The sequence below is a fragment of the Fusarium vanettenii genome (assembly GCF_000151355.1).
Source record: "Fusarium vanettenii 77-13-4 chromosome 6 genomic scaffold NECHAsca_33_chr6_1_0, whole genome shotgun sequence".
Lineage (NCBI taxonomy): Eukaryota > Fungi > Ascomycota > Sordariomycetes > Hypocreales > Nectriaceae > Fusarium > Fusarium vanettenii.
Genome location: NW_003315852.1, coordinates 16222 through 30206, shown reverse-complemented (window position 1 = coordinate 30206; position 13985 = coordinate 16222). Strand labels below are relative to the sequence as shown.

The window sequence follows — 13985 nt, the reverse complement described above, 5'->3', positions numbered from 1 at the left end:
TCGGTTCACTACTCCTCCCTCGCTGGCGGTTTTCCACCACCAATCACAATAGTTGTATTACCTCGTTGTCACAACTCTACAACACTCAACCTCAAGTCAACCTAGCAATCACCATGACAACAACCGCAGAGCCAGAGCACGTCCCTGAGTTTGAGACCCTGCAGGTCCACGGAGGCCAGACGCCTGACTCGGCGACCCTGGCCCGCGGTGTGCCAATCTACCAGACCTATGTCTTCAACTTCCGCAGCTCGGCCCACGCCGCCCGCCTCTTCAACCTCGAGGAGGAGGGCGAGATTGCCACCCGCACGGGCAACCCGACCACAGCGGTCGTCGAGCGCCGCATCGCAGCGCTTGAAGGCGGCGTGGCGGCCGTGGCAGTGGCTTCCGGCCAGGCTGCTGTCTTCATGACCATGGTCGCCATGGCCGGGCACGGCGAGAACATCGTCGCCAGCAAGCACTATTACCACGGGGCGTACAACCAGTTCTCCTTCCTGCTGCCCGAGTTTGGCGTCGAGTGCCGCGTGGTGGAGGAGTCTGCCGAGGCGGTGCGGAAGGCCATCGATGAGCGCACCAAGGCTGTTTACATCGAGACTGTCGGGCATCCCAACTTCAACGTGCCCGACATTGAAGCCATCGCCAAGGTTGCGCACAAAGCTGGCGTTCCGCTCGTGGTCGAGAACACGGTGGGCTGCGCGTACTTCTGCCAACCCATCAAGCACGGCGCCGACATCGTCGTCGAGAGCATGAGCAAGTGGATCGGCGGCCACGGCAGCGCCACAGGTGGCATCATCGTCGACTCGGGCAACTTCAACTGGAAGGACTCGACGCGATTCCCACAGTTCAACAAGCCCTGCCCCGGCTTCCACGGCCTTAACTTCAGTGAAAAGTTTGGACGGGAAGCCTTCATCATGCGCATCCGAGGCCAGATACTACGCGACGTTGGCTCGTGTCTGTCTCCGTTCAACAGCCAGCAGTTCATCCTCGGCATTGAAACGCTAAGCTTGCGGTGCGAGAGGCACGCTCAGAATACCATTGCCCTTGCCACGTGGCTGCAGAAGCATGAGAACGTCGAGTGGGTTTCGTACCCGGGCCTTCCAAGCCACCCGCATTACGAGCTCGCGCTCAAGTATCTGCCTCGGGGCGCTGGAGCGGTGCTCATGTTTGGCATCAAGGGCGGGGCTGATGCGGGCGAGCAGTTGGTTGACAACTTCAAGATGATCTCGAACAACCCTGGGTAAGACACTCCTGAACTGAGTCTGACCTTTCAGCTGACAACTTTAGATATGGAGATGCCAAGACAACAGCTATGCATCCCTGGTCTACCACGCACAAGGTAATGTTGCCGCAGGAGAAGATCGACCTCGGTGTTGCACCCGAGATGGTGAGGGTCTCTGTTGGTATTGAGCACATTAAGGATATCATGTATGATATTGAGCAGAGCATGAGCGTGAGCCCGGCGGTACCAGGTGGGAAATAATCATCTAGAGTAAAGGCTTCTCGATCTTCAGGCTCAGTTAACCCATCAAGGGCCAGGCTATAACTATAATAAAGAACAGATCTTAAATATAATATAACATTATAACCCGATATTAATGTAATAGCCTAATTAAACTTCTATAGCAGTAGAAGAGTTATACCTAGCTATATTATTATAAAAGTCTAACCTCTTATAGGTATTTTAATTACTCTAACCTCTATATAAGAAATAAGAGAATTATCTACCTCTTTATCTTCTTAAGCTATAATCTCTTAATATTATAGCTTTAAACCTAATACTAAGAACTATAATTAATTAAGTAATCAAAGTTATTAGGTTATATAACTATATCGCCGCTACCTAATATAAGAACTAATATCTTCTACCTTTTAGCCCCCTCCGTGAGATATATAATTTCCTTCGTAATATATGATTATTATTATTTCGGGATATTAATATAATAAGGGCTACTATAGACTAAATTATTAAGCTAGATATTTATCTCGAGCTTATAATCCTAGGCGGAGAGATATTCCTTATAACCTTAGAGCGCCTAGGGGCACTATAGAACCTTAGGCGCTTTATATGATACTAAGAGCTACTACTACTTAAAAGTCTTAGGGATAAAGAGCCCGATAAGTACCTATTTATCGAGGTCATAAAGAGAAATATAGCCTAGATCGATAGCCTGCTAGATGTGATCTAGTAGCTAAGAGAGGCCCGGCGAGAGGAAGACCTGCGTGGGTAAAGCGGGGAAGTCGGGGGGGGGGGGATTAAGGTTTTTAAGTCATTAAGTCATAGGAGTGACTTAAGGGAAGGAAAAAGGTTTCGGTCGTGAAGATAGAAAGGTTTAGGTGGTGGAGGAGTACGGGAAGGAAAATGTTAGTTAGAGCTTGAATGTAATATCTCGGCGAATTGCCAAATGGTTGGCGCACACATCATGTTTGAACACAATAGTAAAGGCTTCTCATTAGGCTTGGTCAGCATTGCCAATAAGCATGCTCTGGATATCAAACTTGACCGAAAAGCCCTAGCCAGTACCTGAAATTCGGCTTGCCATGACTAGCCTTTTGAAAGCATGAATACCTTGTTTGAACACTTCTTACATTCTAAATGAGCTTGATGTGATAACAAGTCGGTTTTCTTCCATATTTATTTCCAGAGTTCCAGATCCGTTTCACTTCCTGCCCTTCAACCATGCCTCAGCCTCCTCGATGTCCTTTTCAATGTCATTCTCCCAAATCCACCTCATCCTATCCTTCAAGTTCTCTCGAATCTTATCAATATCATCCCCCTCCGTCTCAAAGTGCCAAACATGTCCCGCCTCCCTGCTGGTCTTGACAAGCTTATTCGTGCGCTCGACCCGAGCCCTGCTAAACGCTTCAAAGACAAAAGGCAGATCAGTTGTCTTGTTAGCATGCTGCAGAAGTCGCCCAAGCACGTATGCATCCTCCACGGCCATACCGGCGCCAGCTCCCTGGAACGGCGTTGAGCCGTGCGCCGAATCTCCCAGCAGACACAGATTTCCCTTGTGGAAGGCGTCTGTCGGCGGGTGGTCGAAGAGGGCCCAGATGTCGGACTGGCCCATCAGCTGGACGATGTGACGCACGTCGGAGTCCCAGTCCTTGAAGCTGTCGACCATCTGCTCCTTCGTGGCTGGGATGACCATCTTCTCGTGTGGCCAGTCCTTGGCTGACTGGAATGCCACCACGTTCATCATCCGGCCTCCGGCCACAGGGAATGTGAGCATGTGGCCGTGGTAGCCGAGGTAGGCCTGACAGTTCACGGCCTTTTCCTCGCCGAGCAGCTCGACCGCCTTGTCCATGGGGACCAAACCACGATAGCAGTATTTGCCAGTGTATACGGGATTGGCGGCGGGGTTGCCTTCGCCTAGCATGACACGTCGTGTGCGGCTCTTGATGCCGTCGCAGCCAATGACTGCACTGTGGCGTGCCGTTGATCCATCCTCGAATGACAACACTACACCTTCGGCGCCAAGATCCTGGATGTCGACAAGATTCTTGCCAAAGCGAGCAATGTCTGATGGAAGATGCTTGGCCAGCTCGTCAATGAGATAGGTGCGATTCACCATCCAGCTCCCAGGCTCAGGGTGGTTGACGCCGCCAAGAAACGCCCCGGCGACAACACCTCTTGCCCTGGCAGCCTCGTCGACACCGTCGATGCCAACTCGAAAATCAAACCACGTGCCCTTCTTCTCTGGGAACGTGTTTCCATTCGCACGAGCGCCCACGGCAGCCGCGAGAGGCTCTGAGATCTTATTCATGGCCTTGATGACGTTGGGTCCAAACGCGACTCCTGCGCCAATCTCGCCAAACTTTGGCGCGTTCTCGTACACCGTTACAGGAATGGAGGTGTACTTTGTGATGGATACGGCGAGGCAGAGACCGCCGATGCCGCCGCCGACGATGGCGAGGTTGAAGTCTGGTGCAGTCATGCTTGAGGGCTTGGGGGGGAATGTTGATAGACGGGTTGCGAGGTAAGATAGATATGTTGGTATATTGGATCCCATGAGGTGAAGATATAGATGCTATATTTCTTGAAGCTATTTCTGAGACATACGTATGAGTGTCACTTTTTCTAGTACGGGTTCCCGGGTTATGCCAGTTGACCGAGGTGAGCCAACAGATCCCATCACGGACTGTCATTTTGCCAAGAGGAATTTGAGATCTCGACCCCGTCAGATGACGGCAAGTCTTTTTTTCGGCCCAAGTAAAGTTCCGAGCCCTGACCCGACGGCATATCAGAGGACCATCGGGGTCTCAGCTGGTCGGCCGAGGACTCCGTGAGGACCGTCGCTTATGCACATACACCCGGGTGTGGCTCCGAACGCGGACTCAGTGCGATATGGCTGCAGCCAAAGTCTAGTTTGCGTGCAAGAGATATCGTCCAGCTGGCGGAGTTGTTCTTTATTCATCGTCTCGCCCGTTCTCTCACCCTAGTCCGCCATCACCATACACACTCTTGCTGAACCACCATGTCGGCCAAATTCGAAATTTACTATCCCATCCTAGCATCCAAGCTTGAGCAGAATGCTCTTGCGGTAGCGGGATGGGGAATGGTCAGCGCTGTGCTCTTCGGAGCCTTGTTTGTCTGGTCCTTTGCGGTTGACGCCAGGATGCCGAAGCTGCCCATTGCCATGCAGGAAGAGGTGCCAAATAAGAAGAAGCGAATTGAAATTTTCATCAAGGATACTCGGAGACTGCTCATTGATAGCTACAACAAGGTATGGTGCTGTTTCTCCGAGCTGTTGGGTGCTGACTTGACATCTTCCAGTTTCAAGATCAAGTCTTTGGAATCACAACCACAGAAGGTGAGGATACTCAGGACCCTTTTCCAAGTTCTAAAAAGGTTCAAGGTCATTGACTCATTCCCGTCCAGGAACTAATATTATTATCCCTCTCGACCTACTCCATGGCCTTGGCAGTCAAAAGTCGTTGAGTTTCTCAGCATTCTTGGAAGAAGAGGTATATATCCCATGCAGTTATAAGCTCTAAAGCATTACTAATAGTTTTCCTCTCAACAACAGTTTAGTATGAAAAAGTACACCAAAGTGGGCAATCTAGACGAAAAGCAGATCAACATTGTGAACAGAAAGCTAAATCCAACGCTTCGTAAGTGCAGGCCCATATCCTTCACATCAAGTGTTTGTTCTAATACTTCTAGCGCAATATGTCCCTGTCATTCAAGAGTTGATCCGCAGACACTGGCCACTGGAGAGTTTTGACAGTAAGTGTGCCGTCCGAAACATCCATCGCTTTACCAATCCCCCTGTCTTGGCCACTTGAACCACCACTAACCATCCCACGTGCAGAGCCTACTGTCACAAAGCCCTGGCCGCACGTCATGCGCCTCGTCTCCCGCATCTCGGCCCGAATCTTCCACAGCGCCGCCTCGGCCGACAACGACCACTGGCTAGACATCGCCAGTGAACATGTACACTCGGCCGTCGTATGGACCGAGAACCTGAAGAAGTGGCCCGCCATGCTCCGTCCCCTCGTTTACCGATTCGTCAAGGGTAGAGGGTACATGATGCAGCGCTTCGAAGAAGGCAAGGCCCTGGTGGCTCAGACGCTAGAAAACAAAAAGGCAAATGGGGGCAAGCCTCTGAGCGACCCTCAGTCGCTTCTAGATTATCTCTACGAGAGCGGTCTAGGCCCTGATGATGTCGAGGCGCATACCATTGCCCAGATTAACCTGTGCGTGGCTGCCATTCAGTCCATGGCTGCGACGGTGACTCAGTGTCTCATGGATCTTGCCACGCATCCCGAGTATGCACCAGAGCTCATTGAAGAGATAAAAACAGTGGTTGAGAAGAACAATGGTGTGGTGGATAAGCGGGTACTGACTGAGTTGTGGAAGCTGGACAGCTTCATCAAGGAGACTCAACGGTTGAACCCTCCCGACCTGAGTGAGTTACCCAAGCATCACCGCACAGAAAGAAGCGGCAACTAAAACCCTGCAGCCAGCTTTCAGCGAAAAGCTCTCTCGGACATGACCTTGTCCAACGGCCTTCGCATCCCTAAAGGCGCCCGCATTGTCCTTCCAACGGGAGCGATCAACATGGACCGGGAGTTTTTCGAGGACCCCCAGACCTTTGATGGCTTCCGATACTACAGGATCCGAACTGCTAATGAGGCGGCCCGGAACACAAACCAGATGGTCACTGTCGGCAAGAAGGACTTGACGTGGGGGTACGGCAAACATGCCTGCCCCGGTCGGTACATTGCCGAGGTGGCCATGAAGCTGCTCGTGGTCGAGTTTCTCATGCGCTATGACATTCGGCTGCCGGAGAATGTGAAGGAGAGGCCGAAGAATATTGAGTTTGAGGGCTTGGTATGCTGCTTCCATCCTTGACCATGAGCTGGTTGGTATACTAACTTGGTCAGATTATCCCAGATCCCGATTGGGAATTGGCAATGAAGAGTCGATGATGTCCAGTATCAGAGGGCAAGGGTGGGTTACCCTTGTTTAAACTTGGGGTGAGTGAGATACGAGGGAGATTGGATAGGCGCGAGGTTGGTAACCATGTTAAACAACGACGGAGGGAGTCATAGAACCATGTGATTAAATATATAACATGCTTAAATGATCTAGGTTTTCCGTAAAAGATGAGGTGAGATGACCTTTCCCGTTGTTTATCATGTAACAGTTAGGATGATATTATGTTGCTTAATCACTACCATGATACATTTTTGCCAGTTTGGATAACCCGCCCGGTTGTTCATTCTACAAAGCACTCAGTTCCAACCATTGTTAACAAAGTTTTCAAAAAGTATCTTGTGTATTCTGCAACTACTTCATCGAGACTCCTCCAGACAATAGCATAAACTCGCCGTTGATAAAACGAGACCGCTCTTCCGCAAGAAAGGCGACCGCCCAAGCAACATCCTCCACAGACGCAGCTCCACCCTCGACTGGTGTCTCGGCAATCAGCATTGCTTTGATCTTTTCCCACTCTTCAGGAGTAAAGTGGTCAAGAAAGGTCTCGGTCAACACCGGCCCCGGAGCCACCAGGTTGACCGTACAGCCGTACTTTGGCGGCAGCTCCTTGGCCCAAACCCGCAAGATGGAATCGAGAGCGCCCTTCGTGGCCGCATAAACGCCCTGGTTTGCCTTGGGCACTCGCGAAGCAGCCGAGCCGACTATGATGATGCGCGACCCGCCAATAGCACCAGACATGCTCGGGGGATCAGCTGGCTTGTACGTCGTCAGGTGCGGCAGCGACGCCTTCACCAGTGCAAAAGCGCCACGGGCATTCAAGTTCATCGCCTGGTCCCACATGCTCAGGCTGGCGTCCCAGAGAGGCGCTATGGGAACGTAGCCGGCGTTGCTGACGAGGATGTCGATATGGCCGAACCTGGCTACGGCCTGTCGGACGAGCTCTGATGGACCGTCGACGGATGCCAGGTCTGCGCACACGGCGATCCAGTATGTTTTCAGGGTTTTCCCCACGGTCTGGCACTCGGCTTCCAAGGACGGGTAGGGGTAATTGAGAACAATGTTTGCACCGCGATTTGACAGTTCCAGGGCGATGCCGGCGCCGATGCCTTTGGAGGAGCCCGAGATGACGGCTGTTCTGCCAGCCATGGTCTTTGGGTGTTGTGTTGAGGAAGACATGACCGTGATTGAGGGTTGGAGTGCAATACCGTGGACGGATAGCGCTTCAATAACCTGTGACGGCTTTTTAATTCAGCTCGACCGGAGTATTATCATCTTTGAGCGACTCCATCCCATCTAGCGCCGGCAACGTATCGATTCAAAGCCCATTGGCAGATCCGAGCTCGGGAAATACAGGCCGATGCTACCGAGCCCACTCATGAGGGTTTGGAATGGGAGAAATGACGCTCATAATGGGTGTCTTTTCAGTTCAGAAATTTGATGGAGTCAATTTTTCACATGCTCCTTAGTATTGCTTTGCAAAGAAAATATTCAGTCACACTCCCCTCCCAAGCTCTTTCTTCCGTACATCTCAAGCCTCGATAGGAACAACCGGAATATCTGTAATGCCAGGTAAATCCTCAAACTTCTTGGTAAAGAAGGCTCGCGGAATTTCCGGACCCCAGCTTGACACCGTGGCAGCGACGGCAGGTTCATCCGCATGCGGCGAGTCTTCGTTGACAAGATCGCCGTCAACATAGTGCTCGACGATGAATCCGGACGAGTCAAACCTCCATCACCATTAGAATAGGAGCTCATTCTCAGAGGTCATTTCATTTACTTACCAGTAGTCAAAGATCTGGCTGCCGAGCACGTGTCTTCCCACACCGAAGACGTTGATGTAGCCCTTGCGGCGTAGGTAATGATGGCCGACGACCTGGCTGTCCACGTCGTCGACTTCGAAGCTGGTGTGGTGCGCTTTGATGCCCTCTTTGAGTTCGGGTGACCCGGCGATGAAGATATTCTGCCCGATTATTAGTAAATCATATACTAGAAGCAGCCTAGCGCAACTTACATGGTGGTCGACGTATTCCTTGCCCTTGTCCAGATGAATGAAGATCATGACCGTCTTTTTGCTCTGCGGCTGGAATAAGGTATCCGTCTTCTTCATATTGAACGTCTTGCTGTACCAGTCAAAGACCTCGTGGATCTTGTCCACATTGACCTCAAATCCGTAGTGACCCAGCTTATGCACCTTAGACGGCAAATCTCTGTCCGGGCGCTGGAAATCGCCCAGCCGCTTCTTGTCCTCCCAGGTGTTCCACATGACCGGCTTAGGAACCTCCCTGGGCTCCGGAACTCGATCTTCCTGGCCGTAGATCAGAGTCACCCCCTCCCCCAGCAGGTCTTTGATAATGACTACTTTTCCCCCGCCCGGCGCGTCAAAGTCATGGATCGGCGTTGAGCCCGGCAACTTGGCTGCCTTCTCCAGCTCGGCCATGGACTGCACGATCCAAGCGCCGCCCCTGAACTTTCGCTTGCCGTCGCTTGTCTTCTCCGCCACGTAGCAGAACTGGTCTATGCCGAAGCCGCGGAAGTAGACCTTGTCATCTTTCTCCTGGACCGGGATCAGGCCGAAGTCTGTGAAGAACTCCTTTGCCTTTTCCAGGTCTGGATGTCCGTAGCGGCAATAGTAGAGCCGATCGAGGAGGATGCGACTGTCAGTAGATGATTGAGACATTGTAAAAATTGGATATCGTTTCAAGTAGGATGTCTGATACCGTGGCGATTTGACGGTGGCATATCCCCAGTTGCTACCATTATATGCTTACTCGGTACAGCCGGGGCCCCGGATCCGAGGTGCGGGTTAGGGAGTGTGGGGAGTGCGGGGAGAAACCCACAACCCCAGACTGGAAGCCGAGAAACCGGGACTTTGCCCGGTAGGTTTCACTCGGGATATTGCAACAGTATTGCGGTTGTGATGATGCCATGCTAACTCCGAAGCTATGCTCGGGTCGGCTTACTTAGCTGTGTTGAGTAAAGCTATTAGAGTACTGGAAAATGCTCTAAACTAATCGATACCCTCAACTGTAGGTTACAAAGTCTTGAGGTTTCTGCAAATTTGTTCTCCAGCTCTAGCTATCCTTAAACGCCGCCGAGAGCTCACAACTTTCGCTTTTCATCTCAAGATGTCGTTTGATAGGCTTATCCGATTCCTGGATAAGGAAGGAATCGAGAGATATGGTAATGTTGAAGGCGAGATTCCAGCCTCGGAACTGGAGGGCAAGACAGTGCAGCTCGTTTCCGGGAGCATTGAATCTGGGTTCAAGGTCTTGGACGAAAAGGCCGAGCTGGTCAAGGTGAGCTACCGCCCAGTTACCATACCCTACACGGTACTTACGTCTGCTCAGCTACTGTGTCCATTACCCAGCACGCCCATCATCATCTGCGCGGGAGTCAACTACAAGTCTCATGCTAAGGAGACAAAGGTGAGCACACCCCCCAGACTGCCAGAAGGCATGCTGACAGGCATGATAGTTTCCGCCGCCTAAGAAACCTGTCATCTTTGCTACTACTCCCGATCGTCTGGCTGGACCACTGGACGGTATCAAGATCCATCCAGACGCGCAGGAGCTGCTAGACTACGAGGGAGAGTTGAGCGTCGTGATTAGCAAGGATGGATACGACATCAGTGAGGACGACGCACTGGACTACGTGCTCGGCTACACAATCAGCAACGACGTCTCGGCTCGCAACCTTCACGCCATCGACGTATCCGGGTACCAGATGGGCTACGCCAAGTCCTTTGACGACTTTGGCCCGACGGGACCTTACCTGGTCTCGCCGAAGCTGGTGCCGGACCCGCAGGCTCTGGACCTGAAGACTACGGTCAACGGCGAGGTGCGACAGACGACGAGCACGGCGCAAATGATATGGTCGTGTCGACAGCTCATCGCGTTTGCCTCTCGAGGCCGTACCTTGCGCCGTGGGACAGTGATCATGACGGGAACCCCGGAGGGCGTTGGATGGCATACGAATGGGTGTCTCAAGGATGGAGATGTAGTTGAGGTCAGCATTGGAGGGCTTGGTTTCATTAGGAACAAGATGGTATTCCATAGAGGTGCTTGAGTCTCATACATAGAAGTTGTTCTTATCTAGAAGATCGATATTAGAGGTTTCGTTTTATCAGCGTCACGTTTCTACATCGTCAAGAGGTGTTAGTTTTTATGCCTGGATTTTATGCATTATATTATTCAACGAGCTGCATTAGTAATAAGTGACTACCAAGAATCTAAAAATAGGCCCTTTAAGTTAATCGCCGGATATCTTATAAAGAGTGAGTTTCCATTGATATTTAATACCGCACATCGACGCAAATCTTCCGAAAAGTCATCCAAAGTTGAAAAATCACCATATCTTCCCAAACTCGCCAAGCCACTCATAGTACAGCTGTCCAGATTTGCCTTGAGAACAAAATTGACTTGTGTAGGGTAAGTCAAGAGGAACCAGGCGGACGTCGTTCCGAGCACAACCTCTTCCTTGTCTCACTGCGGAATTCTCGGCCGAGAAACCCGACTCATATCAGGGTTGTGATTGGTGACAACCAACGAGCCCACGCTGATAAAGACAGTGTCGGAGACAACCTTTGACGAAGCCACAACCTATCACAATCTCAGATCAGCAGACATGGCATCAGTAGCGGCATCATCCTCAATCCTCCTCCGAGGCGGCACCCTCCTCTTCCATGATGATAAGGATCACGTGAACCCCCTCCGCAACACAGACATCCTGATCCAAGCCAACCGCATCGCCAAGATCGGCAAGGGCCTCGTCGCGCCGGCCGGCACCGAGCTCGTCAACTGCAGCGGCAAGATCATCAGCCCTGGCTTTGTCGACACGCACCATCACCTGTGGCAGACGCAGCTCAAGGGATGTCATGCCGAGCAGTCTGTTTTCGACTACCTGGTGACGGGCTTCTGGCAGAGTTATGCCTACAAGCCGCGGGATATGTACTGGGGACAGCTCGGAGGAGCTTTGGAGGCGATCGACGCTGGGACTACGTTTGTACTGGACCATGCCCACGGCAACCAGACCAATGAACACGGTAAGCCTCATGGCCAATTCTGTCGAGGACAATGCTAATGTGTGAATAGCAACCCAAGCTCTATCCGCGACCATAGCATCTGGCATCCGGTCAATCTTTGCTTACTCTCACCCTCCCTACTTTACCAAATGGGACTCAAGAACATGTGAGCCATCGCGCGACATCTTGCCAGATTCAAGCATGGCGCACATTTTCGGGCTCGCCAGGTCCCAGCCGTACGGGAACGGCAGGGTCCAGATCGGTTTCGGGTTTGACTACTGGTTTCTGCCCAAGGAGGCTGTCGTGGGCATCTTTTCCGGGCTGCGCCAGGCGGGAATCAAGCTGTTTACATCTCACTATGCTAAGAACCCGGCTCTGGGTAAGTTCGGCCTCAAATCATCTTACGTGACGTTTCTGACAAGGAAAAAGGAAGCAACCCGTTGATCTCTACCCTCGAGTCATACGGCCTCATCAAGTCGCCCAGCGATATTCTCTTGTCGCACGCGACTGGCCTCGACGCTAAAGAGGTGGCCAAGTTGGTCGAGACCAAGGTTCCAATATCGAGCACTCCGGATACGGAAGCCCAGATGGGATTTGGCTGGCCAGTTGCTTTCACATCGGGCATCAACACCACGTTTGGCGTAGACTGCCATACCAGCAGCACAAGCTCCATCCTCGCTCTCGCCAGGTCTGCGTCGCACATGGCACGCCAGCAGGATGCTGTGGCCGAGACGGAAAATGGCACTGGCGCTCCTCGCCGGATGCATCTCAACCCGAGAGGCAGCACCCAGGAGGCGTTTAACGCGGCCACGATCAACGGAGCGCGTGCAGTCCTTCTAGGAGACCAGATTGGCTCAATCAAGGTGGGAAAACTAGCAGATTTGGTCATATTCGATGCACCCAGTAGCCCTTCAATGAGCTGCGTCTCCGAGTCGGACCCATTGGCAGCTGTTGTACGACACAGTGATGTGCGAGATGTCGAGGGCGTCATTGTCGACGGAGTATGGAGGAAGAAGAACGGCAAGATCCGCCCGGTGACTGTCAAGGAGACGGGAGAGACGCTGGAGTGGTCGCAGATTAGGGATGAGCTGCTCAAGAGCCAGCGCGATATCCAGCAGAGGCAGAAGGGTCTGAACCTGGACAAGGCGAGGGAGGCGCTTGTTGCCATGTTTTATATTGACAAGAGCAAGCTGATTGAGAAGCCACGGGATTGATATTAGATACTTATTTTACTTTGCTTTAGATTGACGCCAATAGACCCGAAGATATTGACTCGGGCATCAGATAGCGTACACAGCTATGAACCCGCACCTCGGATAAATGATACGGACGCTTAGCCGATAATTGGATGAAGATAAAAGATATAACACGGCTCAATAGGAAAGTTTACAAACTTGATCTTGGTCACACAATTCTTAGCCCGGGACAAGTCGACAAAATGCCCAAGCCACTGCCTCCCCTCATCACGCTTGAAGAGCACTTCGTCTCGGCCAAGCTGCTACCCGAGCTCTCCGACATCTACGAGGAGCAGCTCAAGCACCTGCCAGACGTGTCAGCCCGCCTCACAGACCTCGCAACCTTGCGGATACAGGACATGGACACCAACCGCATATCTCTCCAGGTCGTGTCTCACGCGCCGGGCTTGGGTCCCAGACCCCTACACCTCAGCAGCCTGGCAAACGACGAGCTGGCCCAAGCGGTGCGCGCTAACCCGCAACGTCTTGCTGGCCTCGCAGTGCTGCCCATGGCCGAGCCCGAGTCGGCAGCAGCTGAGCTCCGGCGCTGTGTCCGAGAGCTCGGGTTCGTCGGGGCGCTGGTGGACGCCCATGTGGACGGGACTCACTACGACGACCCGCGCTTCTGGCCCGTGTTTGTCGCAGCGGCTGAGCTTGATGTACCCATCTATCTACATCCCACGTACCCGGGGGAAACCCAGCGCTCGGCTTACGAGGGCAACTACGTAGCCGGTGCGGCTCGGAGTCTCGGGTCCAGCGGGTTTGGCTGGCATCAGGACACTGGGCTCGGGGTGTTGAAGCTGTTTGCAGCCGGGCTGTTTGACGAATTGCCGACGCTCAAGATCGTGGTCGGCCACTTTGGCGAGATGCTCCCCTTTATGCTAGAGCGGGTAGAGAAGCTCTCGGCGCGATGGGGAGAACGGCAGAGACCTTGGCGCCAGGTGTGGGACGAGAACATCTGGATCACGACGAGCGGGGTGTGGAGTGTGGCTCCAATGGCGTGCATCCTGAGGAACACGCGGGTCGATCACATCCTCTACAGCGTGGACTATCCGTTTGAGAAGAACGAGAACGGTCTGAGGTGGATCCGGGAGCTGCAGGACAGTGGGTTGGTTACCCCGGAGGAGCTTGAGATGATCGCCTACCGGAATGCGGGGAGGCTGCTGCGGGTTAGAGCGGGGAGTCCGGGGAAGTCCGGGGATTGATGCATGGATATTCTCCTGGTTGTGTTACGTACGTGCTGGTGTTGCTGTATGACGGATATCTATGATTACCTCCTTTTCCATCTCAC

At 52.6% G+C, this 13985-nt stretch overlaps 8 protein-coding genes across 8 annotated transcripts; 5 read left to right on the top strand and 3 right to left on the bottom strand.

The window, feature by feature from the left end:
* Window positions 1–113: 113 nt before the first annotated feature.
* Window positions 114–1477, top strand: NECHADRAFT_93984 (uncharacterized protein; the record flags this gene model as incomplete). Its single annotated transcript, XM_003042551.1, has 2 exons — window positions 114–1234; window positions 1282–1477. The coding sequence occupies 2 exons, from the start codon at window positions 114–116 to the stop codon at window positions 1475–1477; spliced, it is 1317 nt and encodes a 438-aa protein (XP_003042597.1).
* Window positions 1478–2654: 1177 nt separating this feature from the next.
* NECHADRAFT_42151 (uncharacterized protein) lies at window positions 2655–3932 on the bottom strand (the record flags this gene model as incomplete). Its single annotated transcript, XM_003042457.1, has 1 exon — window positions 2655–3932. One exon carries the CDS (start codon window positions 3930–3932, stop codon window positions 2655–2657), a length of 1278 nt encoding a protein of 425 aa, XP_003042503.1.
* A 1409-nt stretch (window positions 3933–5341) lies between these two features.
* On the top strand, window positions 5342–6352 carry NECHADRAFT_41985 (uncharacterized protein; the record flags this gene model as incomplete). Its single annotated transcript, XM_003042550.1, has 2 exons — window positions 5342–5906; window positions 5961–6352. 2 exons carry the CDS (start codon window positions 5342–5344, stop codon window positions 6350–6352), a joined length of 957 nt encoding a protein of 318 aa, XP_003042596.1.
* Window positions 6353–6790: 438 nt separating this feature from the next.
* NECHADRAFT_42355 (uncharacterized protein) lies at window positions 6791–7615 on the bottom strand (the record flags this gene model as incomplete). The annotated part of the gene is made up of 1 exon (XM_003042456.1): window positions 6791–7615. The coding sequence occupies one exon, from the start codon at window positions 7613–7615 to the stop codon at window positions 6791–6793; it is 825 nt and encodes a 274-aa protein (XP_003042502.1).
* A 418-nt stretch (window positions 7616–8033) lies between these two features.
* On the bottom strand, window positions 8034–9101 carry NECHADRAFT_17538 (uncharacterized protein; the record flags this gene model as incomplete). The annotated part of the gene is made up of 3 exons (XM_003042455.1): window positions 8034–8166; window positions 8221–8399; window positions 8451–9101. Coding segments are annotated over 3 exons (963 nt in total), but the record flags the coding sequence as incomplete, so codon positions are not given.
* Window positions 9102–9564: 463 nt separating this feature from the next.
* On the top strand, window positions 9565–10504 carry NECHADRAFT_93980 (uncharacterized protein; the record flags this gene model as incomplete). Its single annotated transcript, XM_003042549.1, has 3 exons — window positions 9565–9735; window positions 9787–9864; window positions 9914–10504. 3 exons carry the CDS (start codon window positions 9565–9567, stop codon window positions 10502–10504), a joined length of 840 nt encoding a protein of 279 aa, XP_003042595.1.
* A 558-nt stretch (window positions 10505–11062) lies between these two features.
* Window positions 11063–12673, top strand: NECHADRAFT_80975 (uncharacterized protein; the record flags this gene model as incomplete). Its single annotated transcript, XM_003042548.1, has 3 exons — window positions 11063–11480; window positions 11530–11838; window positions 11889–12673. 3 exons carry the CDS (start codon window positions 11063–11065, stop codon window positions 12671–12673), a joined length of 1512 nt encoding a protein of 503 aa, XP_003042594.1.
* A 224-nt stretch (window positions 12674–12897) lies between these two features.
* NECHADRAFT_93978 (uncharacterized protein) lies at window positions 12898–13899 on the top strand (the record flags this gene model as incomplete). The annotated part of the gene is made up of 1 exon (XM_003042547.1): window positions 12898–13899. The coding sequence occupies one exon, from the start codon at window positions 12898–12900 to the stop codon at window positions 13897–13899; it is 1002 nt and encodes a 333-aa protein (XP_003042593.1).
* Window positions 13900–13985: the final 86 nt, after the last annotated feature.